The sequence below is a fragment of the Pinus tabuliformis genome, chromosome 7 (genome assembly GCF_031772625.1).
Source record: "Pinus tabuliformis cultivar Carrire ecotype Pingquan chromosome 7, CPIR1, whole genome shotgun sequence".
NCBI classification, from domain to species: domain Eukaryota; kingdom Viridiplantae; phylum Streptophyta; class Pinopsida; order Pinales; family Pinaceae; genus Pinus; species Pinus tabuliformis.
The window spans coordinates 759020159-759046610 of record NC_142293.1 but is presented as its reverse complement, the minus strand read 5'-3'; the positions used below and the strand labels follow the sequence as shown (position 1 = coordinate 759046610).

At 40.4% G+C, this 26452-nt stretch overlaps 1 protein-coding gene and 1 long non-coding RNA gene across 2 annotated transcripts in view; one reads left to right on the top strand and one right to left on the bottom strand.

The window, feature by feature from the left end:
• Positions 1-201: 201 nt before the first annotated feature.
• Positions 202-4059, top strand: LOC149249744 (uncharacterized). Its single transcript, XR_016266797.1, has 3 exons — positions 202-336; positions 2772-2839; positions 3421-4059. It is a non-coding gene; the product is annotated as an uncharacterized LOC149249744 (long non-coding RNA).
• Positions 330-26452, bottom strand: part of LOC149249743 (DNA (cytosine-5)-methyltransferase DRM2-like) — a 271981-nt gene continuing 245858 nt past the window's right edge. Inside the window, exons 10-11 of the mRNA XM_089458777.1 lie at positions 712-2209; positions 330-577 (exon numbers count right to left, since the gene is read on the bottom strand). Of these exons, the coding sequence (XP_089314903.1) occupies positions 920-2209 (1290 nt within the window). The 3' untranslated portion in view covers positions 330-577; positions 712-919. The remainder of the gene's footprint in view (positions 578-711; positions 2210-26452) is intronic.

The window sequence follows — 26452 nt, the reverse complement described above, 5'->3', positions numbered from 1 at the left end:
TCAAGAAAAGAATTACAACTCATTAGAAGCCTAAATTGTTTAAAAAAATTAATGGAACTTCATAAATGAAAATAGCATTCGATATTTGCATGACAGTGCTTTATAGCTTATGAACATTGCCCACGGATTTTCACACCGTGACAGGGATCATTAATGTGTGTGTATCATTGTGGAAAATATGGCATGTAATAGTTTTGGTTAAAAGCATCGATGCGGTGACCCACTCTTGGATAATGTAAACCCGAAATACATGGACTGAAAAAGCACGTCATTAGGTGAGCAGAAAATTGCTCAGCACCAAAGCTAAAAGCAACAAAAATATATGGTGCATACTAGGTAAGCAGCAAGCACTGGTAAAATATGTAGTACAGCAAAATGCTTGATAAAGACACTTGTTAATTTAGATGTTCGGTCTAATGGGCATGTAGCCGATTTATAAAGACACCTGTTGATTTTGTTATTTTGGTCCAATAGGCCTGAATCTCTTTAGATGCACCAGGAAGGGAATCCTTGAACATTTAAACACAGAAAGTTGTGTACTCAATTTTTGTACCAATATTCCCGGTTGCAAAGGCACCTGTAACATAAAAAATGCACTCATCCATGTCAAAATAGTCTCCCGACACAGGCATGCACAAATCCAACTTGAGCAGAAAGAAAGGCGTTACTGTTAATACGGTGGATGAGTGTAGATATACCAGGCAATTTTACCTGTCGTTAGTGCTGTCCTTAAACATTTCCAACCATAAACCAAAACATATGAATGCAGCCTGCACAATATTCTTGTAGGGTGTAAAGCATTTTTTTGACAATTAAAAAATTTCTATGCTAGTCCGGACTCAAGGAGCTTGAGAAGGTCCCCATAAAACAAAATTGAAGCAGTAAGGTCCCCATAAAACAAAATTGAAGCCGTTCATCATCATTGAACATTATCTTTTGAACGCATTACATGTCTCACAAAATTCACAATCCTAGGAAATTCAAAGAAAATAGAGGAATGCTTCCCATCCAGCCCATCCCTTGTGCACCTGTTGCTGCCTGTCAGATTATTGCATGGGCTCCCTCCAATAATAAGATCAAAACCCCCAACTAAATCAATAAGATCTCTAAGCTCTTTCTCTGCCAGGTTCTGAACATCTTCCACCTCAATCAGTTTACCTTTCTGTTGAGTTTTTTCCCACCAGCTTCTGAGAATAAGCCTATTTTCTTTACAAATCTCTGCAGATACAACATATTTGAGTGTTATTCCCAAACGGTGCAAAGCCACTTCTGCACCCCCAATTCCAGAAAAAAGAGAGAGGACATTGATTCCACCAGGGAAAAGATGTTTCAGCACAGAAAGATGATACCCCACAGTGTCTGTCTGGAAAGCATTTCCAAGAGATCTTATGCGCTCTGTCCTACTAGACGAGCCACGTGTGTGGCCCACATCAAAGCCTAGAGCAACCTCTATCTCATGGGGTTCCAGTGGAGCCAACTGATCTGGACCAACCCAGACCAAGTTCCACTTTTTGCAGTGATCAAGTACCAGAGCCTGGTCATTGATAGAAGGATTCCCATGAGAACGCAGGACTATAGCCCGCAGTCTTTCGCATAATGGAGCACTTGCCCATCCAGTGTTGATGCAATTAAGCTTTTTCCTGTAATCCCAAGCAGGCCAATATTTCTGTGTGTCAGGAAATGCCTCTTCTATTGTCATAGGTGGCAAAGGCAAAATCTGAAATCGGTTCTCAATAGGGAGGTTATGTACATAACCTCGTTTTCTGCTAGAAACAGAAAAATATTTAGAATCTACAAACTCAGGCTCAATATCATATAGAAACCGAGATATAGTTGTCCAGACCCCTTTAGGTGTACCGGCAACATTCTCAAAGTAAAAATATGGTGGTCCTTGAGCAAATTCGTTAACTTGTCTTTGACATTGTCCCCCAGGTTGTCCTGGAACTCCGAAACCTACTAATCTCTTATCATAGTATGGTGAATGCAAAACCAAGTTTTCATATCCATGCTTCAAAGGCATGTGTTTTGATGACACCCATTTTACAATATTATGCTTCTTCGATAACTTCTCTTGAAATTGAGATGTTGATGTATGCAATATATTCTGATTTGACGACAAGTTACTTTCCATGCTCGCCTGGTTAGCTGTTTCTAAGTCCTTGCTTTCATGCAATTTTCTTGGTCGCACCTGCCCCGCTCTCTCCAATCCCTGTAAAAAGAATTATGCTAAGCTCAAGCTCTGAATGTAATAGAAGTTATGATCTTGGCTGGAAGCTACAACCATCCACGCCATTAGGCTTGTGCTGCTTGTTTAAATGAATTTTCTCCACATAGTTTGGTAATGTCTCATTTTCTGAATTCCACCAACTAAACACATGTTATCCAAGTTTTGTTGTGTTTGATATCAGTTTAAGATCAGTTTAATTAATGAACAGAAATGGATCAGTTGATTAAGTTGCAAGAAGTGTTCCATCTTTATGTTTGACTGAATTGACACTTTTTTGGGTCTTAAAGATTTTTTTGAGTAAAAAATCTTGCATATTTACATTCATGGCATTGATTACAGAGTCACATCTCAAAGGACAGTTTGAGCGATTCACATTCATTAAAGAATTATTGCCATTCAAAGGAATATCCTGTCTCAATTTTTGAGACTTTTCTCTCGAGTCTGAACTATTCTTCCAGTCGTGCTAATACTATAAAGTTTGATAATTCTACATGTATGAATACTATTTCCACAAATTTAAAGTATAATGTAGCATGGAATGCAGACTTTGGAATTAGCTCAAGACTGAATTCAAACCCAGATAAGGATACTGCATGGTTGAGTTCTGTCAAGGTAAGTTTTACTGACTTCATTTTATGGTTCTGTTTATTGCATCCTGTGTCTACTAGTTTTTAGACTCCTGGTCAAAATAAATAATGAAATGTTTTGAACACTATGTAAACCGAAATTGAGAATTTATCACTGGTGTTATAGAATTTTTTGTATCCTTTTATAGCATCTCTATGAAGAATTAATAAGCCTCTCAATTTTTTTTAGTAGGCCTTCTAAATTGGTGAGTGCTGCTTTTGCCCAAATTTGAAAATTGATGCAAAGAAGCACTTTCATAATCTTCTAGCATGACCTACCCAATGCTTTAGTTTTGACTTCTGAGAGCAAGGACATAGAGCTCAACATCGCCTAAAACTTACAGTTTGAAGCCCCTAGAGTCTAAGCTTCAGGATGTTAATACCCATTGGAAAAACTCCAAAAACAAAGAAAGTACTAGTTCTAACTATTAACTCCCTATAGTTCAGAAACTATTGTTGAACAAAATCACAAATGTCTTTCTTTCTACAGCATAACAATTGTTAATCCTAATGTAAAGCTTGATAATGCACCCATGCCATTTTCTGATTTAATTGCTACTTGTCCAGATTATTACAAAGACACTATGGAAGTGAAGAGAAATGTGATTAGAGTGTACACGCACAGACACACACATATATAAAATAATGTTTTCGGCAGCAAGTTTGAGAGGTGGGAGGAATCGAAATTCCAGTCAAGTATGAGAACATTGGAGCATTGGAAGCTTTGAAATCAATTATAAGAAAAACTGTGTGTAAGATGGGAACAAATGTTATTCATAAAGAGGATTTATGTATTTATCAGATATATTTCGGAAAAAATGATGGACAATGTTTACAAGATTCGGAGTTGTTTTCGATTAATTTTGGAGAATCTTGGTCAAATTAAACAATCAAGTGTTTTGAATGCTAACCAGGCTCAAATTAAGAAACCATCACTGATGTCTTGGAGATTTATGTCTTGCATTGCAACGTCTCTACAAAGAACATGGAAGCCTCTGAAAAGGTGTTTAATAGGGCTTCTAAATTGGTCAGTGTTGCTTTGACTTAAAACTGAAGATTGGTGTATAGAAGCAGTTTCCTGATCTTCTATATCGTGGCATGCCTGCTGCTTCTTTTAGACTGCTAAGAGCAAGGAGATATGGTAAGGCATTGTTCAAAACATAAAAAAACTAAACTCAAGATTCTAAGCATAAATATGTACCATGAGAAGACTATAGAAAACAAGGGAAGTTAATACATTTTAAATAGTAACTTCCAAACTTCAAAACTACTGTTAAACAAACTCTCTCTTTGCACAACCGTAACTTTTGCTGATCCTAAAGTAAAGCTTGAATGTGCATTCGTTGCTTTCAATGTTGATTCAAAATTTCAAATTTTTATAAAAACGTCATTGAAGTGAAGAAAGATGTGATCTAGTATATTTAAATATAAAGATCTAAATTACGAGGATATGGATACAGACCTGCCATATTTTTGAAAAGATGAGATCTAGGTAAAGGAGGGGATCACCAAGTACAAATAAAAATATTTGTGACCCTGGCCCTGGCCATCAAAAAAGGGTCTGAGCTTTGGGAGTTTGTTCAGCCTGCTAATACCGAAACCCCAGTTTCAAGATGGGTCCCTGCCCCGGATGACCATAGACAGCCTTCTCTTGCAGCTAGCATGGTCACTGTTTAGTATTTGCTATGCTTGTGCTTATACCCTTTGATGTTATGTTTTATGAACAATTTGTCTTTACTCCATGATTGTGGGTGTTTTGGATTTAATCCAGCACATGTATTTTATTTTTGCTACTCTATGCTTCTGGAGACTGCATGTTCAGCCTGTTCTTTGAATTAAAGCACTGTAAATATTATTTCTATCAATAGTCAAAGGAAGCTTTAATTCAAAAAAATCTACACCAGCTATTTTGGGATCTGATTTAGAATGTTGGGACACATTTCATGGGGGGTGGGATCTGTTTTCTTCCCCGTGAGATCTGCCTCCACGATAGATCTTGGGGTAGTCCCGACAGATCTGGATCATATCAATGGATCTTGCACACACGGATGACAAATTCGATAACCCAGATGATGATATAATTATGGCTTTAGAAATTTTGAAAGGTAAGAGGAATTAGCTGAAATTATATGTGAAGTCTGAGAATAAACAGTTGGAATTTTATAGGATTTTGCAGTCCATGATAGGGGAATCTGTTCCAGAATGAGAAGAAACAATATGGGTAGAAAATATTTTATTTGTTTATCATATAGAAATTGCCAAGGATGATGTACAATGTTTAGATGGATTCTCAAACTATGAAGAAAGAGAGGTGGGATAATAAAATTTGTTCAAGTTATGAAGTGCTATTTCTGCAAGAAAATCACCTTACGCAAGACTGGTATAATTAAATATCCTTTTAATGGCAGCTTTTGAGAACTAGCCTCCATTATGCACTAAATGACTTTTTTAAGAAGCTATAAATATAGAAGGAATGACTTCCAATCTTGAGGATATTCCATAGGCAGTAATAAGAATTTTCAATACCAGATCCATTGTTGCGTTTGCCAAAGAATTGTGAATCTTAAAGAGTTTGGCTGAGTCTTCTTAACGAGTTTGGCTGAGTTATTCTCTGAGTACTTGCCAAAAACTCACCATCATTCCAAAATTTATGAAACACAAGAAACTGGGCAAAAAATGACCAAAACTTAAGAAACTTGGCTAAAACTTGGAAACTCATTAAAAAATTACCAAAACTCAAGACACCAACAAAAAAGGATTAAATCTTATGTTGTCGTATTTGATGAGATGAATTGACAAGGAAACTGATGTTTTATAGATTTTATGGGTGTTAATGTCTTATTATCTTTTCATGAAAGTGGTGATCATTAGTCGAGTTGAATATTGGATCTGACACTCTACATTTATGTTATTTGCCTTGTTTTGCCATCATGGGTCATAGTCATCCCTTAGATAAGTGGTCACTCTTGGGTTGAGTTGTACTACTAGGGGACTTTGAAAAGTGTAGTGTGTTCATATCCCAATCATACTTGGCACTTTCCATCCTTCTGATTTTCGTTTCCTCACTCGTAGGCTGGTTTTCATATGTCACAAAAAGGTTCATGCTTCATAGTCTCCTGAGAAGGAGGAGCTATAAGCTTGAGGTCAATGTAGCTAAATAAATAAAAAGAAATCAAAAGTTAAAGCAATGCCTCATCACTATGAGGCCATTACCCCAAGTGCTACGGGACAAAATGCATATCTAAAAGAAGACTAAATGAATAAAAAAAGAGGACAACAAAAAGCAAAGAAAAAGGAAAGTAAAGGGGTAGTAAGAAATAGTACTAAGGAACAGGTTCCTCAATGCATAAGCACTCCCTTATTTTCAAAGGCACTCGTGTGAATGAATATCTTAAACAACCTCACGTGACTATGCAACGCAACTCATGAAGTTACTCGCCAAAACATACCATCTGTCACTATACATTTTCCTTGATTAGTTCTCCTAGGAACTACTTCTCCTCTTAAGTGTTCACACATGTAATAGGGGTTGACCATGTCCCCATCATATCTTAACTTGGCAAGTGATATAAATTCTACGAGTTATTGTAAAGTTAGAAGATGATACTTCATGTTTCTCTACCTAATGGCATTTGCATTTTGACATAGCTTACTTTTTATGTTGAATTGAGATTTTAGCAAATGTTTTGAGGACAATCAACTTCAGGAGTAGTTATCTTTTGACAAAATACTCAGAATTCCACCAAAACAATGCCATTAGATGTAGAATGGCCATCGGTTTCCAAAATGTGGTCATAATCAATGTTACATTTATTATTGTCAGCAATTTATCGCTGATTGTCTAAAATTTAAATTATCAGCAATATCGGGAAAATATTGGAAATTATCAGGAAGATTAAAAAATCACAAAAATCATCATTTTTTTCAAATTTTTTTCTTAATCAACATCAAAAAAACACATTGCTACATAAATATGGAAATAAAATCGATATACAAGATGTATAATATTCAAGAAGTACATCAGATATCGATAGTAAAATATGATATTTGTCCTTAGTCATAAGATCTGACATAATGATACAAAATCACATCGAAACAAAAATAAATGTATCTAATGAGATTAATCATGGCAATGAAAACACTAGATTTCCCCTTCTTTGCTTGACAGAAAATGGTCATCGCATTGATAGCAATGTTATCACTGATTAGCATTTGACCACAAGAATGGTCAATAAAAAAATACATAAAATATTCAAATCTTGTAAATAACATATAATTCATGTGCATACTTATGAATCCAAACTATTATACAAATATTCAAAATTTCTCATGTATATAGCAAGTAGGGGTGCATATAACCAGAATAGCAATGAGTGCAATCAATCTTTGAATAAAAACACATCAACATTGAGGCTCTAAATGGCCGCTAGAGTCCAAAAGAAAATCATGCTATAACAAATAGTTGTGTAACATCAAAATCATTGCCTATATTGGGATCGTCCTCATCAAGATCACCCTTTAAGCATTAAAATAAGATAGAAAAAGCTTAACATTTCTAATCAGTGATTTTGCTTGAGTAAAGTGTATATTTTTACTAGGGCGTGACAAAGGAGTTCAACCATCAATGCCACCAACATCGAGGTACATAGAGGGCTAGTTGTTCTTGATTAGATGTCAATTCCTTACCCTCATACATCACAAAATCCAGTAGATTGTTGCAATCTTGCCAATCTTGAAATCCTGAAAACAGCTCAAGGCTGCTGAATTTTGAATGGGATCTAAAATTATACCTTCTCCATATGAAATCCAATAAGGTTGGAACCACTCTCAAACATCCTGAAAGAATTAATGGTAATGTTAAAAATTCAAGTAAATGGGTGAAAATGGCTTCTACTTCAAGAATTTAATATTACCATTAACTATTAGGGTATGCATATCATGGGAAATGAAAACAATAGATTTCCCTTTGTTTTTTTGATGGAAAATAGTCATAGCATCCTTAGAGCTCAATCCCCTAACTCACTTCTAAAAAAAGGGGGTTAAATTTGGTTAATAAGTTGAAAATCACAGAGAGTGCAATAACTTCCAAATTATCATGATAATTACCTAAGTTATCACTCTAATTTCAAAGGAAAAATTATCATGATAAATACTACCGATATTATCCCCAAGGTTGGTTTTGGTAATATTATCGTGAGAAGTGACTCATAATAGATTTAGGTAAAAATTGACATAGTTATGGTGCTTTTAAAATTTGTCATGAGCAGATTATCAATAAATGTTTTATCACTCATGGGGCACCTTTGGAGGATGTCGTTGTGGCTTTTGAAGAGGTCATTCCACATGTTAAGGAGGACAACTTGGCACTTGAGGAGAGTTTACTTGAACTGGGTCATATTTGGGGTCTTTTGACTAATTGACTCATGTATCATGAATATCATTGTATAGGTGGCATAACCACCTCTTAGTTTGTATTTTTTACCATATCTCTAAGGTTTGTAAAGAGAATATGGTATTTTATATTTCTTAGGCTAAGAGCTAGGAGAATGTATTTTTCATATAATAAGAGAAGCACCTCTCATTTGTAACTCATTGCTAGAACTTGTGGAGAACACTATTTGTCTACTTCTATGATATTTTTGCTATGAATGGATAGACAGAGTGCTTGCTTGAAAATGGTGTTTTGTGGATGCTTTACAATTTTTTGGATCAAGAGTTTTGTGGATAAATCGATTTAATAAGTAATATCTTTTAGTATTTGTGGATTATATTTTTAGATAGTTGTAAGTGTGGTTGTTCTTCTCTAGAAGTGGTGGTGCACCCTCTTTCTCTTTTCTTGAATAAGTCTCTTCCTTAGAGCCTTTGCAAGATTACAACAAAGTATCTTCCCCTTGAATTAACTTGAATATTGTAACCACTAGTTGGATTTACTAGGGTTTGTACTGGAAAACCCTAAATATCACCCTAGTTTCACTTACACTTTCTCAAGAGCAGCCCCGGTTGATCCCTTCTGCCCAAAGTGTGAAATTTTCTAGTTACCCAGAAGGTGCTATTAACCCAGTTTATTATTTCTATTACTTATACACAACACATTTTAATCTTCGATTGAAATTAATAAATAAAAACATGAACACCATTCACCAAATTAAAATCGCTACGAAAAATGCGAGAAACCAATCACAATTAACACAAGTATTTTTGGACAAATGTCCCTGGAAAAACCCAATGTGGGGAAAACCAATTTTTCAGTCTAAGGGCTTTATTATCATCTTTAGCAAAAACTGCCATTGAGAAAATACAACTACTTGCATATCACTAGCAAAGCTCTGACAAAATAATTGATATCCACCTTTGCTAATCAAATCGACCAAGTAAATATCCCTTCAATCCCTTCCTGCAAAGTGCACTTGCTCCAGCAACTCACACTAGCACTTTGGAAATTCACACTGGCTCTTTGGCAAACTCGCACTGCTCACACAAGCAGCCTTCTGAACCTCGATATTCCTTCCTAGAAACTTGAACTGTCTTCCGAGAAATTCGCACTGCCTTCTAGATAACTCACACCTCCTTTGGAAAACTTGCACTTGCTCCAGAAAATTAACTCGACCCTCTCTACAGAAAATAAACTAATAGCAAAAAACCTCCGAAATTCTTCTTCCAATCACTATTGTTGAAACCGTCCTAGTATCTCACTGAAAATCACCCACTATATGTGTCTCCAAGGCTAGCCATTGATTCCCTTTAAAATCTTTCATTCACAAACGAATGACCATGATTAGAAGTTCACTTGATCCAATTGATGGCTAAGATCATCTTAGAAACCTTCCGCAAGCTTCTAGAGGTAAATCGATCTTATCCCAACTAATGTCAATTAATTATCCACTTTCCCTAAGTTTAGACTTAGGGAATATCTAAAAAATTACTAATTGACATAGCTAAGATATTTTCCCTAGGTTAAACTTAGGAAAAATTACATGGGCTTGGAGATAATCAAATCCTTTGTGTTCTTCGCCTTAATGACACCTCTCAACACTAGAAGCCTTGTTTGAGCTACAATATTTAACAAAAAAAAATAGTAGGCACTACTCTTTTCTTATCTAGTTGATCTTAAATTCAAATTCCAATTTTATTTTTGTTTTAAGATAAATTTAGGGTTTTGCAACTTGTAACTAATTTCTAAACATCAAAACCCTAGATGTCTAGGATTTTCTTGAATGGATTTGACCCAAAATTATTTTTATTGGAAAACCAACCTAGCTAGTTCAATTTGCTACCATTTTTATGTGAAAATTTGTCAAGTCTAATTGTAGCAACTGGAAATTTATTCTTCTAACTGTAAACTAATTAAGTAGTTTATTTGCTGCAACAAATAACGAATATATAATGCTGCAATTTTTCACCATAAAAATACTATGGAAAATAAAATGTTGGAATTTGAGGAAAATGCTAGCACACACAATAATTTTGACACAATTATTTTTGGATAATTGTCCCCATAAAACCCAATGCGGGAAAACTGATACAGTAGATGAGGGTTTCTTTTATTATGCAGTAGCAATAATTTTGAGTACAATCTATGGATACCCAACTAGCAATTCAATCTGAGAGAAATACTGGAAAAATATCTGTGAGGCAAATAACTCAACACCGCAAATGATTTTGCTCCGAAATATAGCCAAACTGGGTTGTATGAACTACCCCTATGTAAGCCTTTGTGCATGCTTTATCTGCTCTTCCTCTAGAACTCACTGAATGTTGAAGTTTCTAAGTTTACTTAGTTAGAAACCCTCCATGCACTTTATTTGATTTATTCCTACCTACTTGTTATTTTCCTTAACAAGTTATTTACAATGTAAACACTGAAAATAAACACTAGTGCATGTTCAACATATTACAAATAAGCAACTAAAAGAAACAAGAAAAAACACACCATATGACACCATTATTTTTGGACTAATGTCCCTTGAAAAACCCAATGTGGGAAAACCGGTGCAGCTATTTGAGGATATTATTATTAAGCAATATCAGAGTACAATCTGGGTGCTGAAACTGGCCTACCCAACAAAGAATTTCCTTGGCAGTAATACCTCTCAGTTTCTGACAAATCTATTGGCTGAAACCCCGGATAATCCTTCCAGCAGCTACTCAACACCAATCTGCCCCAAAAAACCCAGCGTCTACCCAATATGGACTGCATCAGCCTCACCTAGCCCAGCGTTGGCCCTATGTTAGCCTCTCTTGGCCTGCGTCAGCCCTAGGAGGCCCTGGGTCAGCTCTTTGGTGCTCTGTGACAACTATGCTGGCCCCTTTGGTGCTCTGCGCAACACTTAGTTGCCTCTGCGTGGCCCTGCGTGAGTACTGGCTGCTCTTGCATCACTCTTTCTGGCTGCTTTGTTGCTCTCTCGGCACTATCTTTGCCTCTCTGTCTCTCTGTACTCAATGCCCCTCAGCTTCTCTCCGATCACTAATTCTATCTCTTTTAGCAAACCCCGCTCTAGAGAATAGAATGACTGTTCACTTTGGTGTGTTCTCCAAGTGACCCTCAAGCCTCCTCGTATACTTTTCTTGTTGACATCTCAATGGTCGAGATTAAGTCCCTAACGTCTCGACCAAATTTCGTGGCTAGAGCACATCCGATGCTACCCCAAATCAACACTTCGTCTTAGCGAGGACTGTGCTCTAGCAATACTCCTCACTGAGTATTACTCTAATCATCCGGCATCGGTACCTGTGCTAATACCAAGCCTTCCTGCTCAACATCCTTTGCATTGTTGTATCCTGTACTGCTGCCCATGGTTCTGCCACTGCCACTGCTGCATCTGTACGACATCTCCCTCTGCGTCCGTGCTGCTGCTGGTCTTTTCTCCCAGCACTACATCCGCATTGCACCTCCTCTCATCATGTTGCATCGTGCTACCCATTGTTGCACTGCAACTCAGTTACTGAGAAGTAAGTAACTGATCCCCCAATCTGACCTCCTTGTTGAGCTAGAGACACCCACTGATGCTGAAGCTCCCTCTGCTGCTGACAAGTGCTCCCTCTTTGACCTCTGCGCTGCTGCAACAACTCCCTGCATCTTGCACCGTTGCACACCTCTCTGTGCCATCCTACACTTGTGCAACACTCCTGTGCCTCGCGCTGTCTCAGGACACCTGCACTGTAGCTCTCTCTGCCACTCTATCCGCATCCGTCTCTACCCGACTCAGCCAGTCCTGCTACTCCTCTTTGGGGCTCCCGTAGCAAGGTCTAATCCAAGAGGCTGGGTACCTCAAGGATCCCACCCCTCATCGCTTATAGTCCGCCTGACTACAGCTCGATGTCTCCCCACTTTCGCTCAAGTGGTGCGTGTGCACTCATGGCACAATGGCACAATCATCGTTTGTCAAAACTTCCTTCTCTGCCCGTGCTGGCGCTGCCTTAGTCTTGGAAGACTCTCTCTTACTCTTCTTTCTTGGACACTGGGTCGCATAATGGCCTAGCTCCCCATAGTGGAAGCACTTGACCTTGGAGCGATCTTTCTTCTTCCACTTCTCCTGCTTTCCCTCAAATGCTAGGGTCACATCTTCCTCCCCCTGGTTGACTTTGATCCCCTCGCTGTTGCTACCCGTCTTCGACTGTTGTCTGATCTCTTCCTGGCGAAGAGATGCCCACATCTCGTCCCAAGGTGGAAGTGTCCCTCTGCCCAATATACTCTGGACAAATACTTCCCAATCTTCTGAGACAACATTCAGGGTTGTCCTCACCATTAGCTCCTGATTTGGTGTTGCTCTTATAACAATCCACTGGTCTCAGATCTCATTCAGTCCTCCGAGGAAAGTGTCAATCGATTCTCCCTTCTTCATCTGATATGACCTCATCTGATTCTCCAGCAACATTCTTCTTTGCACAAAAGTAAGCTAGTACAGCTTCTTGAGAGCCTCCCACATCTCAAATGCTGTTTCCTTCTCGGCTATATGTGGTACTACATGATCCTTGACCCTGTCAAGGATAATGCTCTTGGCCCTCGCCATCACCTCCTCGTACTTGTCATTATCACTGGGTCGACTGGGACAGCTATTACCTTCAAGGCGAAGTTCTTGACACAATTCTTGTCAAGCACTGATAAGATTTTGGGTTTCCAGACTGCGAAGTTCGATGCTCCGTCCAGTCTATCCTAGTCTCTTACCCCGTGTAGTGCCATAATGCTCCTCTACTTCCCTCCTAGAAGTTCTCTATTCGACTCCTCTGTGTCTCTACTTCTCATCTGGAAGTTTTCTTCTGGACTCCCTTTGAATCCTGATTTCCCTCCTGGAAATCCTTCTATCGCTTGTCGAGATGCTCCCTACTCTAATCGTCTTGTGCAACTGCACTGCTGATTCGAGTTCGTCGGCTAGAAACCCTCAATAACAACTCCTCTGGCCTTGCTCTGTCGGGTACTGTTCTGACTACAGTACCTCACCAGCTCCACTCTGCAATATTCTTGCAACCTTCTAGACCCTAGCAACTGCCTCTCTGCATCACGCTGGCCCTGCGTCACTCCGGATGGGTCTGCGTCAGCCCTTTGGCTCTCTGCATCAGCAACGCTGGCCTCTCTGAGACTCTGCCCAACTACTGGCTTCCTCTGCATGGCCCTGGCTGGCTCTGCATCACACTCCTCGGCTTTTGTGCTACTAGAAACGACTTTTGTCACCTCGAGACAACGATTTTTTGCTGCTATTGCTCTGCTCGGCTGATGTCTTTTAGTCCTCCTATGATCTGCAATCACGCTCTGATACCATGTTGAAGTTTCTATGTTTACTTAGTTAGAAACCCTCCATGCACTTTATTTGATTTATTCCTACTTGTTATTTTCCTTAGCAAGTTATTTACAATATAAAAACTAAAAATAAACACTAGTGCATGCTCAACATATTACAGATCAACAACTAAAAGAAACAAGAACAAACACACCATATGACACCATTATTTTTGGACTAATGTCCTCAGAAAAAACTCAATGTGGGAAACCCAATGCAGCTATCGGAGGGTTTTCTTATTAAGCAATATCATCATACAATCTGGGTGCCAAAACTGGCCTACCCAACAGAGAATTTCCTTGGCAGTAATACCTCTCAGTTTCTGACAAATCTATTGGCTGAAACCTCGGATAATCCTTTCAGCAGCTACCCAGCACCAATCAGCGCCAAAAACCCCACCGTCTGCCCAATCTGGACTGCGTTAGCCTCACCTAGCCCAATGCTGGCCCCACGTCAGCCTCTCTTGGCCTGCGTCAGCTCTCTGAGCCTCTGCGTCAGCTACGCTGGCCCCTCTAGTGCTCTGCGCAACACTTAGCTGCCTCTGTGTGGCCCTGCGTGAGCATTGGCTGCTCTTGCGTCACTCTTTCTAGCTGCTCTCCCGACACTATCTCTGCCTCTCTGTCTCTATGTACTCAATGCCCCTCAGCTGCTCTCCAATCACTGATTCTATCTCTCTTAGAAAACCTCACTCTAGAGAATAGAATCACTGATCACTTTGGTGTTTTCTCCAAGTGACCCTCAAGCCTTCTCTTATACTTTTCCTGTTGACATCTCAACGGCCGAGATTAAGTCCCTAATCAATGGCTAAGATTAGATCTGGCTTGATCCATGTCTTTTAGACCATTCTAACACAGATTCATATTAATACACATTAATATTTTATTTCCCCTAAGTTTAGACTTAGGGACTCCATTAAAAATATAAATTATTTTAATATCTCTTGATCTGTTTAGAATCTGCCCAAACCCTTTCTGAGTATTGGAGATCTCGGGGATCCCAACCTCTCCACCAAATTTCGTGGCGAGAGGACATCCGATGCTACCCCAAATCAACACTAAATCCTGCAAATATGCTTGTCTTTGCCTCAAAAAGTGACTCGCTTGGCCTTCTAGAAGTTATCCCAGCCCTCAACAATTGAATCAACTCCTCCTTTGGTTGAATCAAAGTCTCCTCTGAAGTCCTTCTACGCAGTCCTTGCACAGATCCTTGAGGAAATTTTGTCCTCCTCTTAACTAACTCTTCTGGATTTGGAATCCTCCTTCAGAAATTTGCTACTGATCTCCCTCTAGATTCTGCTTCCTCCTGGCTCGATTTCTTCCTGTTGAATGTTGCTCTTTGGAAAATTGATCTGTTAAGGAAAATCACTCTTCCTGTGTATTCTCTGTCAACCCCATCGACCTCCTCTTACAATCTCCAGTTGAGATTTCAACGGCCAAGATTAAATCTTAATCAATGGTCGAGATCATCACTAAGTCGATCCATGTGAGTTTCTAGAGAATTCTCACGTTTCTTAATTAGTTCCTATTAATTAACCAATCTTCCTAAGTTAGACTTAGGAAAAATTTAGATGATGGTCAATTAATTTAATTGAGCTATCTCTAAGTGGAATTTCGAGAAACGATTTCTAGGTTTTGGAGATCTCTTGTGTTTTAGCCTCTCCACAAAGTTTGAGACTAGAATACCATCTGGTGCTACAAAAACTATCACTCCATCTTAGCAAGGAAGGTGTGTTAGTGCTGCATTGCTACAACACCCTATCTTTGCATCATCCTTCCATACACGCTATTGATGTCTGACAATTGTAATTGCTTGCGATTGTCCATCAAATATTGCGTTAACTCTGATTCATTTGCCACTGACTGTAGTTGAACCATGCTGCATCTAGGATGCTGCTGACACTGCACTGTACAACCTGTACTGCTACCAACTTTGCATCTGCACTGCAACCCAATTTACACTCCCTCTCACTGTTGTTGTTGTTGCCGCAACTACTGCAACTGAGAAGCATCCAAAACACTAAATCCACTGTCTCTATGCCGCAACTGTCTCCTGAGTCTCAGATTGCTACTAGCCTCTGCATTGTCTACTAAGAAATCTACATTGTTGTTGGCTTTGTACTGTGCCTTTTGCACTACTATCAAAACTAGTCTAAAACTGTCACTCTGGAACTAAATGCACCAATTGACACTAATCCGCCTACCACTGAATATTGTGGACCCCTGTAGGAAGGGTAATGATTCATGTGAGGAGTAAACTACAACCGTTGCTCCTCTATGGACCCTTCCCAGTGTTGCACAACTCTCGAGTCTAGAGCTCAATGTCTCCCCACCTCTCACCTAGAGGTATAGCTGCACACAAAGAAAATTATTCCTCCAACTTGGAGGACAACTTACCTATTTCTGTCGAAGCTATTGCTTGCTCCTACTTCTCCTTCTTGTCCTTCTTCCTTGAGGACACTGAGTTTTGTATTGACTGAACTCACCCCTCACGAAGCATTTTATCTTAGACCAATTCTTCTTCTTCTTCTTCTCTCCTTGCGAGCCTTGTCCCTGACTCGGATCTTTTGCTTTCCCTTTTGATGCAAGGGCCACATTTTCTTCCTCCTTCACACCCTTCGATCCTTTGTTGCTACTGTTATTGATGGAGTTCTTTACTAGAGCTTGCCTCACCTCCTCTTGTGTAGGATCTTCCCATATCCGGTCCCACCTAGGCAACTATTCTCGTCCCATAATGCCTTGAACGAAGGTCTCCCATTCCTCGGTGACAGTGTTGAGGACCAAACACACAAGTTCTATAGGCGTAGGCGACTCTCCTACAACTGCAATCTCATCTCTTATATCCTAAATCCTGGTGAGATATGGGTTGATACCTTCACCCTTCTGCATTTGAACATTCTTAGCTTTTCCTTCAGGAACATCTTCCGCTACTCGGAAGGATTTAGGTAGAGTGATGCTAGAGCATCCCACATTTCTTTGGCCGTATTCTTGGAAACAATGTGTGAGACTATATGAACTTGAACTCCATCTAGAATCAACTACATCGCCTTGGCCATCTCCTTATTGTAATTCACTAGTTGATCAACATCTATAGGTATGGCTACAACTCGTTCTGCATATGTATTCATACCATATTCATCTAGCAGGAATGCCATCATGGCCTTCCATATAGAGTAGTTCGATGCACCCTCTAATTTGTCCCGATCTCAGAGTCTCGCTGAAGCCATCACTGCAAAAACTCGACTTGCGACGAAAATATCTCTCTTTCACCTGCTCGGTTGCTAGCACAACTACTCGTACTCCTTCCTGGAGTGAGAATAATTGTAATTCACTAGTTGATTAGCATCTATAGGTATGGCCACAACTCGTTTTGCATATGTATTCATACCATATTCGTCTAGCAGGAATGCCATCATGGCCTTCCATATAGAGTAGTTCGATGCACCCTCTAATTTGTCCCGATCTCAGAGTCTTGCTGAAGCCATCACTGCAAAAACTCGAATTGCGATGAAAATATTCCTCTTTCACCTGCTTGGTTGCTAGCACAACTACTCGCACTCCTTCCTGGAGTGAGAATATTTGCCTTTTGCTACTACCTACTACAACTGGAAATTTTGGATTTATGAGACTAGAAACCCTTTGAGAGAAACTCCCTCTGTGTGTGCAATTTCTCTTTGTTAATTTGGCAGCTCAGTGTCAAATTCTAACCATGGGATGAGATTCCTCTTTTTGAGAGGATCAATTGACTGTTGAAGCGCTCAATTTGGACAAGGGAAAGTATATTTTTGAACTAAAGCCCACATGTGCATATTTGATCAAGTCGGCCCTAAAGCAAATTGGACATTGTTGGAAGGCTATAAATACAAGTAACCTCAACATCATGGAGCATTCTTCTATTCTCTTCTTTAGTTTGGCTCACACAAGCCCAAGGCAATTTTGCGGAGATTGGTTGGCACAAGTTCGAAATTGCAGTGTTTGAAGCTCGCATCTCTATTTTTAGGTTTTTGGGTCTCAACCGTAGGCACGTCAAAGAGAAATTTCAACCGAAGCCTTTCATCCGCATGCATGACACATCTTCCCTGTGACTCAAACCTAAAAGTTGAATTTTTAAGTTAACCAAAGATTTTGCCAGTTGACCGTAGAGTTTGACAGTTGACCTCAATCAATAACGATTGATCACAGCCTTTTGAATAAGAGTTTTTGGATTATTGGCATTGTTGGATTCATCTCATGGATATTGTCTAGTTGTTTTTGCTTGATAGGTTTATGATTGAAGATATGGATCTTTGTACTTTCTTTTGTTGAATCATTCAATGAAAATCTAATAAGAAGAAGAATTTGAAAGGGTTTTTGTTAAATTATGGTATGTTCTATACTTAGAGCAATTTACTTCAATTCTTCTTATTAGCCCAATGTCAATTCTTAGTATAGCAATCACATCAACATACAAGTAAAATGCTGATAGAACATAAATCAAATCGACAGAAGACAAACCAAGACAAGAGACACAAGATGTGGCGGCTAGCCAGGGACAAACACTGATCCAAAATGGATCTTGGATAGACTTCTAAGTCTAAAGTGTTCCTCACAGAGGAAAATGGAAGTCCAAGGATGTTCCTGGAAATAGCCCCATTGCAGAGATCTTTTCCTTCTGAATCTACTACAACTTGAATGGACTAAATGGATTTCGGAGGCAGAAGTTATCGCAGAAAGAAGTTGCCCTTTGTTCTTTGGAAAAAGAGGCAAAATATTCAAAAATGGCAAAAGAAACCCCTATAAAGGGAAATCGCATCAGAGATGGGTCGAGAGGAGGTCTTAACATGGAGGCGGAAGGAACCTCCGACTATGACCTCCGACTTATCGCATCGGAGGTAAGCCTTCGCCCGATGACGAGACCCCGGGCCAATGCGACATGCGACTGCGATGATCGGCGGATCGGCATCGGTGATGCCACGAGGTAAGGGAAGGACTTCCGGGGCTGTGCGACATGTGATTGCGATATATCACATCGTATCATTGGTTTGCAGCGATATAAAGGGGCGATAAAATGCGACTTGCGATCGCCGGACCCGACGAATTTTATAAGTGCAATTTATAAATTTTGAACTCTGATAAAAGGGTATTTGTCGGGTTTTCTATGTATTAGCAGATTTCGATAGAAAAGCCGAAATACAAAGGAAAATGCCCCAAAGCAATAAAGTCGGACCTAAAAGGAATTTTAGAAGCAGCCCTATATTATTTGAGTTCCATAAGCGGGATTTCAGGCAGGCCTTAGGCAGTAAGTGGTATTAGGCTGGCTCCGTCGGATCCCATATAATGGCCGACGCATGGCTGGCAGAGGAGAGAGAGACACTGTTTTTTGGGCAGGTAACCTCCGTACTCCTAAGCCACCCGAAAATGAATACCAACCGTTGGATCGGAGATCACACAGATCAACGGTGGGGCTTGCGATAGCGACCGAAGGCGGACCTGATATGATTATAGGGCAGATGCGATAATATTTGAAGTCCGATAGAAAGCATTTTGATGGGTTTTTCAGTGTTTTCCCGTGTATTCGGGGTTTTGCCCAATCCACCTATGCGATGCGATATGCTGCCTAATGGCAGACCCGATAGGGTTTTTAGGGACGATTTGATGGAATTTCACGTCCGGAATTCATGCCTGACAGTGTATTTTCCAATAACTCTCTGTGTATTGGATTTTTCTCCATTTTTGGCTTTTTGCCTGGAAAACAGCCCCGATCCCTTTGTAACAGCTCCTACTCATCATGCCACGCGGCAAGTGGGAGTTTTTGGCCGACAATGATGCGTTTGAAGCCACAGAGCCACAGAGCCAGATGGCCAGTCGAATTGACAAGGAGCAGAGAATGCGCAGAGCCGCAGAGGGATGATTATACACAGAGAAAACGGTTGGGGAAGCCAGAGAGCCAAAAAAAATGCCTCAAAGAGAGCCAGAGAGCCAATTGATGAGGGGGAGAGCAAGGCTAACGAGAGCTAATGCGCAGAGCAGCTGAGGGAGTCACTTGGAGGTCAAGCGGATTACCAAGGCACACAAAGGCTAAGAGAGAGAGAGCTCATAGAAGCCAGAGCCAAAGCCGAGAGCCAAGAGCCAGAGTCGAGAGCCAGAGCCAGAGCCAGAGCCGAGAGCCAGAGGGCCAAGAGCTTCAAGAGCCAGGGATAAGATGGTGTTCTAAGCCCACTGAGTTTTGTGTAAACCAGTGGAATTGAGCATGGAGCTTGTAAAAGAAGTATTGCCATAATCCCAGAGAGCCTAGTTGAATTGACTAGAGCTCAAAGAGATGTAGCCCAAGAGTTTTGGGTGAACTCCATATTAAACTTGCTGTCTTATGTGTGATGCTCATTCGCTGCATTGTTTCACTATTATATGTTTTATATTCGTTTACGCAGATCAATTTACAACACATAAACAGTTTTAAAACAAACATAAGCATATACCTATATTTTCAAGCACTTATTAATCTCGCAATTGGTTAATCATAAAGACTTGGGAATATTTAAGCTTTGGAAGTGGGAGAGATTCTTGTAAGCTGGACAAGAAGCCTTTAGTGCCCCATGTTCAGATCAGGTGGTATCATAGCCTAAGATTGGTTAACCCCACCTTCAAGAAGGTGATATCAAAGCAGGTTATACCAGAGCAAGTGGTATCAGCTCAGAATGCTTGATTGACAGAGCAAAGATTGCTTGTCTAAAAGGTGTTTGGCAGTCAAGGATTGATTGTCTGATTGATTGTATGCTTGTGTGCACACTGACTATTGTTTGAGTTTGCAGAGGTGAAGGGAAAGCTATTGATAGCTCAATCCAGGAAGGACAAGAAGGAAGAAGGGCTGAAGGCATTCTTCTATCCCAAAGGACCTCAAAGCAATCCTTGAAGCACAAGAGGTTTGTTGCAAAAGGTTTCTTAAATAAGCTCTTTATTAATCTTGTTTGAAGTTCTTTTGTTCATTGGCATAATGACAACTTCTACAAGTGTATCCTCAAATTCCTCCTTCATCACAAGACTCTTTGATGGAGACATGAAGCAAGACTTGTTCATCATGATGGACAAGGTGAGAGAAATGTATGAGGATGGAAGGAAGAGCAGCATACTTAGAGAGCAATTGAATTCCATGAAGGAAGAGAAGCAATTGCTTTCTGAAAAATTGTAGGAAATGGAGAGGCAACTTCATATTGCAAATATGAACCTAAAAAGGATGCATGAGTTGGAGTCACAACTCTTTGTTGCCAAGGAAGCCTTGGTCAGGTATCAGCTTGAAGAAGAGGTAAACCATTCCAGTTTGTCTTCAAATTCTTCTAAGAATGTTTATATTGGTTCTTTTGAAAAACATACCAGAGGCATAGGTTCCAAGCTAATGTCCAAGATGGGCTATGAGGGAAAAGGCTTGGGTAAACATGCACAAGGTATTGTTGAACCAATAATGGTTGAGGAAAGGACTAAGTATTTCGGTCTTGGCTATGGACAATCTTATGGAGAAAGTTCCAAAGCTGCCATGAAGGCCATTGAAACAGTTCCAAGAAGGAGTTTCATTGCAGGTCTTCTACCTCAAGAGTGTGAAGATTGTATTCAAGAGGAATGCAATAGCTTGAAACATCATTTGCAGGATGCAAATGTTCAGAAGCACACACTTGAACCAGAGAGTTGTGGAAACTCTAACAGCCTTGAAGAGATTGATGGTGTTCCAAAGGGAGCCACTTCTTCATTTGTTTCACCTCCTCATGAAGGCAATAAAGGTGAAAGAGAAAGGTAAAAATCTGGTTCTAACCATCTTCCTTTTGATTTTGCAAAGCATGATAAATTTCCACATAAGTATGGGAAAAGAATTGCATGTTCCTTTTGTGGTTTGGATAACCATAATGTTTCTAGATGTTGGAAGAGAATAGCCACATACAGGAAACTTTTGAAGGAAAGGAAGCAAGAAGCCAAAGGTCCATTGGACAAGGCAAATCATGCTGTCAAGAGGATGCACATGCAGTGCACTTACTGCCATAAGCAAGGGCATCTTGCTGAAAAGTGTTGGACTCTGAATCCAACAATGCTTCCACAAAAGTTGAAGAAAGTGGGAAGAGAAGATGGCAGAAATGGAAAGGAAGATTCCATGATTGATGTGTTTCAGGATGATTTGGATGTTGATGCTGATGTGCAGACAAAGGTAGTACCTTTGAAAGGGATTGGTGAAAAATGGTTAGAATTCTTATCCAATTAAGATTGCATGTCTATTGATGCATCTATTTGCATTTCTTTGTTGATGAGATGCAAGTTGCAGGTTTTTACTAAGATGGTGAATGGAAAAAGGTTGAGTAGGAGACTCACTTTGTGGCTGCAACACTCTGTTCATTTCAGCTTCAACAGTACAGTGTGCTTAAGCGAAAGTTGAAGGATGAAATGCATGCATGAGCATAGGGATGTTGATGATTTTGTTGTTTTTGAACATGTATGTGTAATTAACTTGCAGGGTTGATTGCTTTGACATGCATGTGATGCAATGTTGACTTGGGAGAAGTTAACTTGGTCTCCAAGATGGAGATAATAATGAAGTGTTTCATCTTTTGAAAAAGAGCCCTAAAGGTCTTTTTCTACATGCTTGACTTGAAGGGTCATTTGTTTTAGAGGCATGTTTTGTGGGCTTGGTGTCTAGTCAATCACTTGTATGCAGATGTAAGACATGGAGGTGTTCACAAGATGTGAAATCTGTTTCTTTTGTTGAAGCAGGAATTTAGACCATTCAGTTGTTATCTGTATTTCTATTGTTGTTAACAGTTGTTGTTGACAATTTGTCAAACAGGTACAAATGAAAATTTTGTGGACTAGATGTACTTCACATTTGTTTGAGCCACCTTGGATCAATGATCAAGGAAGAGAAGTTCAAACTACTTTCTATGACCATTTCAGCAACAGTTCTGCAGGAAGGCAAGGAGGAAGGCAGTGCTTCCTAGGAGGACCAGCACATCCAGGAAGGAGAATGGTCAAAGGCTTTGGTTCAAAGGCACTATGGAAGGCAAGTGTATGAAGGTTGAAAGAAGAGGGTGTTGTTACTCTCATTCACTGTTCAGATCAATATGTCAGTCTTTTGGAGACCAAAAGTTCTTTAGTGGGAAGGCGTGATCCAAAATGGATCTTGGATAGACTTCTAAGTCTAAAGTGTTTCTCACATAGAAAAATAGAAGTCCAAGGATGTTCCTAGAAATAGCCTCATTGCAGAGATCTTTTCCTTCTGAATCTACTGCAACTTGAATGGGCTAAAATGGACTTCGGAGGCAGAAGTTATCGCAGAAATAAGTTGCCCTTTGTTCTTTGGAAAAAGAGGCAAAATCTTCAAAAATGGCAAAAAAAACCCTTATAAAGGGAAATCGCATCGAAGATGGGTCAAGAGGAGGACTTAACGCGGAGGCGGAAAGAACCTCCCACTGCGACCTTCGACTTATTGCTTCAGAGGTAAGCCTTCGTCTGTTGACGGGACCTCGGGCCAATGCGACATGCGACTGTGATGATCAACGGATCGGCGTCGGCAATGCCATGAGGTAAGTGAAGGATCCCCGGGACTGTGCGACATGCGATTGCGATATATCACATTGCAGCGATATAAAGGGGCAACAACATGCGACTTGCGATCGTCGAACCCAATGGATTTTATAAGCGCAATTTATAAATTTTGAGTTCCGATAAAGGGGTATTTGTCGAGTTTTCTGTGTATTAGCGGATTTCAATAGAAAAGCCGAAATACAAAGGAAAATGCCCCAAAGCAATAAAGCCGGACCCGAAAGGAATTTTAAAAGCGGCCCTATATTATTTGAGTTCCATAAGTGGGATTTCAGGCGAGCCTTAGGCAGTAAGTGGTATTGGGCTGGCTCTGTCGGATCCCATACAATGGCCGACGCGTGGCTGGCGGAGGAGAGAGAGAAACTGCTTTTTTGGGCAGGTAACCTCCGTACTCCTAAGCCACCCGAAAATGAATACCAACCGTTGGATCGGAGATGACACAGATCAACGGTGGGGCTTGCAATAGGGACCGAAGGCGGACCCGATATGATTATAGGGTAGATGCGATAATATTTGAAGTCCCATAGAAAACATTTTGACGGGTTTTTCAGTGTTTTCCCGTGTATTCTAGGTTTTGCCCAATCCACCTATGCGATGCAATATGCTGCCTAATGGCAGACCCGATACGGTTTTTAGGGACGATTTGATGGAATTTCACGTCCGGAATTCATGCCTGACAATGTATTTTCTAGTAACTTTCTATGTATTGGATTTTTCTCCATTTTTGGCTTTTTTCCTGGAAAATGGCCCCAATCCCTTTGTAACAACTCCTACTCCTCATGCCACGTGGCAAGCGGGCATTTTTGGCCGACAATGATGCGTTTGAAGCCACAGAGCCATAGAGCCAGATGGCTAGTCGAACTAACAAGGAGCAGAGAATGCGCAGAGCTGCAGAGGGATGATTATACGCAGAGAAAACGGCTAGGGAAGCCGGAGAGCCAAAAAAAATGCCTCAAAGAGAGCCAGAGAGCCAATTGACGAGGGGGAGAGCAAGGCTAATGAGAGCTAATGCGCAGAGCAGCTGAGGGAGTCGCTTGGAGGTCAAGCGGATTACCGAGGCACATGGAGGCCGAGAGAGAGAGCTCACAGAAGCCAGAGCCGAAGAGCCAGAGCCAGAGCTGAGAGCCAGAGGGACGAGAGCTTCAAGAGCCAGGGATAAGATGGCGTTCTAAGCCCACTGAGTTATGTGTAAACCAATGGAGTTGAGCGTGGAGCTTGTAAAAGAACTATTGCCATAATCCCAGAGAGCCTAGTTGAGTTCACTAGAGCTCAAGGAGACGTAGCCCAAGAGTTTTGGGGGAACTCCATATTAAACTTGTTGTCTTACATGTGATGCTCATTTGCTGCATTGTTTCACTGTTATATGTTTTATATCAGTTTAAGCAGATCAATTTACAGCACATAAACAGTTTTAAAACAAACATAAGCATATACCTATATTTTCAAGCACTTATTAATTCCGCAATTGGTTAATCATAAAGACTAGAGAATATTTAAGCTTTGGAAGTGGGAGAGGTTCTTGTAAGCTGGACAAGAAGCCTTTAGTGCCCCATTGTTCAGATCAAACACCAATGTGGGGAAACCCTTTGATCAATTCTTCTATATTCTTCAATAATTCAACAGAGAGAGAGAGATAGTACAATATCACAAAACTATGATTTACAACAACAATAGTATAATTCAAATCAGCAAGGTCAAAGCTGATCAAACAACTCAACAATGACCTTAAGACATCCTAGGAGAACTCGGCCTCCAACAACAAGTATATGCAGCCCAAAATAGGCAAAGTAAGATGGTCAAATCAGCAATGAATGCTACAGAAAACTGCAAATAGCCCTAACCAATCAACGTTGTCCCAAATCAACTGTCCAAAAGTCAACGCAGGTTGTCCAGCCCTTCGTCTAGCCTAGGAGAGGCTGCCCATACCAAGCCGCAGTCAAAGGAGGCACTATGTGGGTCAATGCAGGCCTAAACTTCTTGTTGCGCCTTCCTGCGTTCTTGCTGCCCTAACTGCGTCCTCCTTCAATGCTGCCCAAGAGATTTGTGTCCTCCTTCCTTCGTATACCCAAGACACAAGGAAGAGATGAGAGGATGAGATGAGTGCTCTAATGCCTCAAGGTATCCTCTATTTATATCCCACGTTGAGGTTTAGCTGAGAGTGTGCAACACAATTTTACATGTTGACCAAATTGTCAAGAATTACTAATAAATTCATATCTCCATGAATACATGTCAGGGATGATCTTTAGATCAATCCTACACCTCTCAACATGAGGAATCCAAAAAGAATATCAACTTCCATAAATAAGATGACCCACATGGAGTTTGGCCCTAGTTGCCAATTTTAACACTCCCTCTCAACTAAGGAAAACTCCATCTGCTAATCCATCTGTCTATCGGTACTATCTCTGCCATCAAATGCACTACCCTGCACTGCTTGGCTCTGCTCTGCTGAACTATGAAGAAGAAGCAATGATCGAGAATGTATCATACCATTCTCTACTGACCCGAAGTCAGTCCCATATAAAGAGAGTGTCTCATACCATTCTTACTTATCCAAAATCAATTCCAAATAGAGATTGTGTCTCATACCACTCTTACTGATCCAAAATTAATTCCAAATAAAGAGTGTCTCATACCACTCTCACTGACCCGAAGTCAGTTCCAATTGATCCCAGATCAATATCATCCTAGCATAGGGAGTATGGTAGTACACGATGTGTCCATCGGTCGTACTATGGTCCCTATCCTCATTTCCCTACTCATTGGCCAGATGAGAGGTACTTCCCATGAGTCCTAGATTGCATGGGTAGGATGTCTCAGCAGTAGAAGGATGAACCACTCATCCTGCCTACATGTCACCATGGGGTATCCCAGGGGAAGGCTGAACCACTCACCCTGTACACAACAAATCACTAGAAGAAGGTTGAACCACTCACCCTATGATTGTGTCTCAGTAGGAGAACGATGAACCACTCTTCTAGACTACATAGCAAACCACTAGGGGAAGGCTAAACAACTCACCCTATGGTTGCTCATCGCTCCAAGAAGTACCCCATGCCCCCCGAAGCTCCCAGAGCTTAATATCCATATCATACGAGACCCTCAGGAGAGGGTCTCTCCATGACTCCTAGTAATTTTCAGAAAGTCAAGAATTTGATCTTTCCTAGGGGCTTTGTCAAAATATCGGCGACCTGCACATCAGTCCCAATGTGTTGGAGCCTTCTTGTTCCTTGTTGTACCATATCCTAGATAAAGTGGTACCTGATGTCG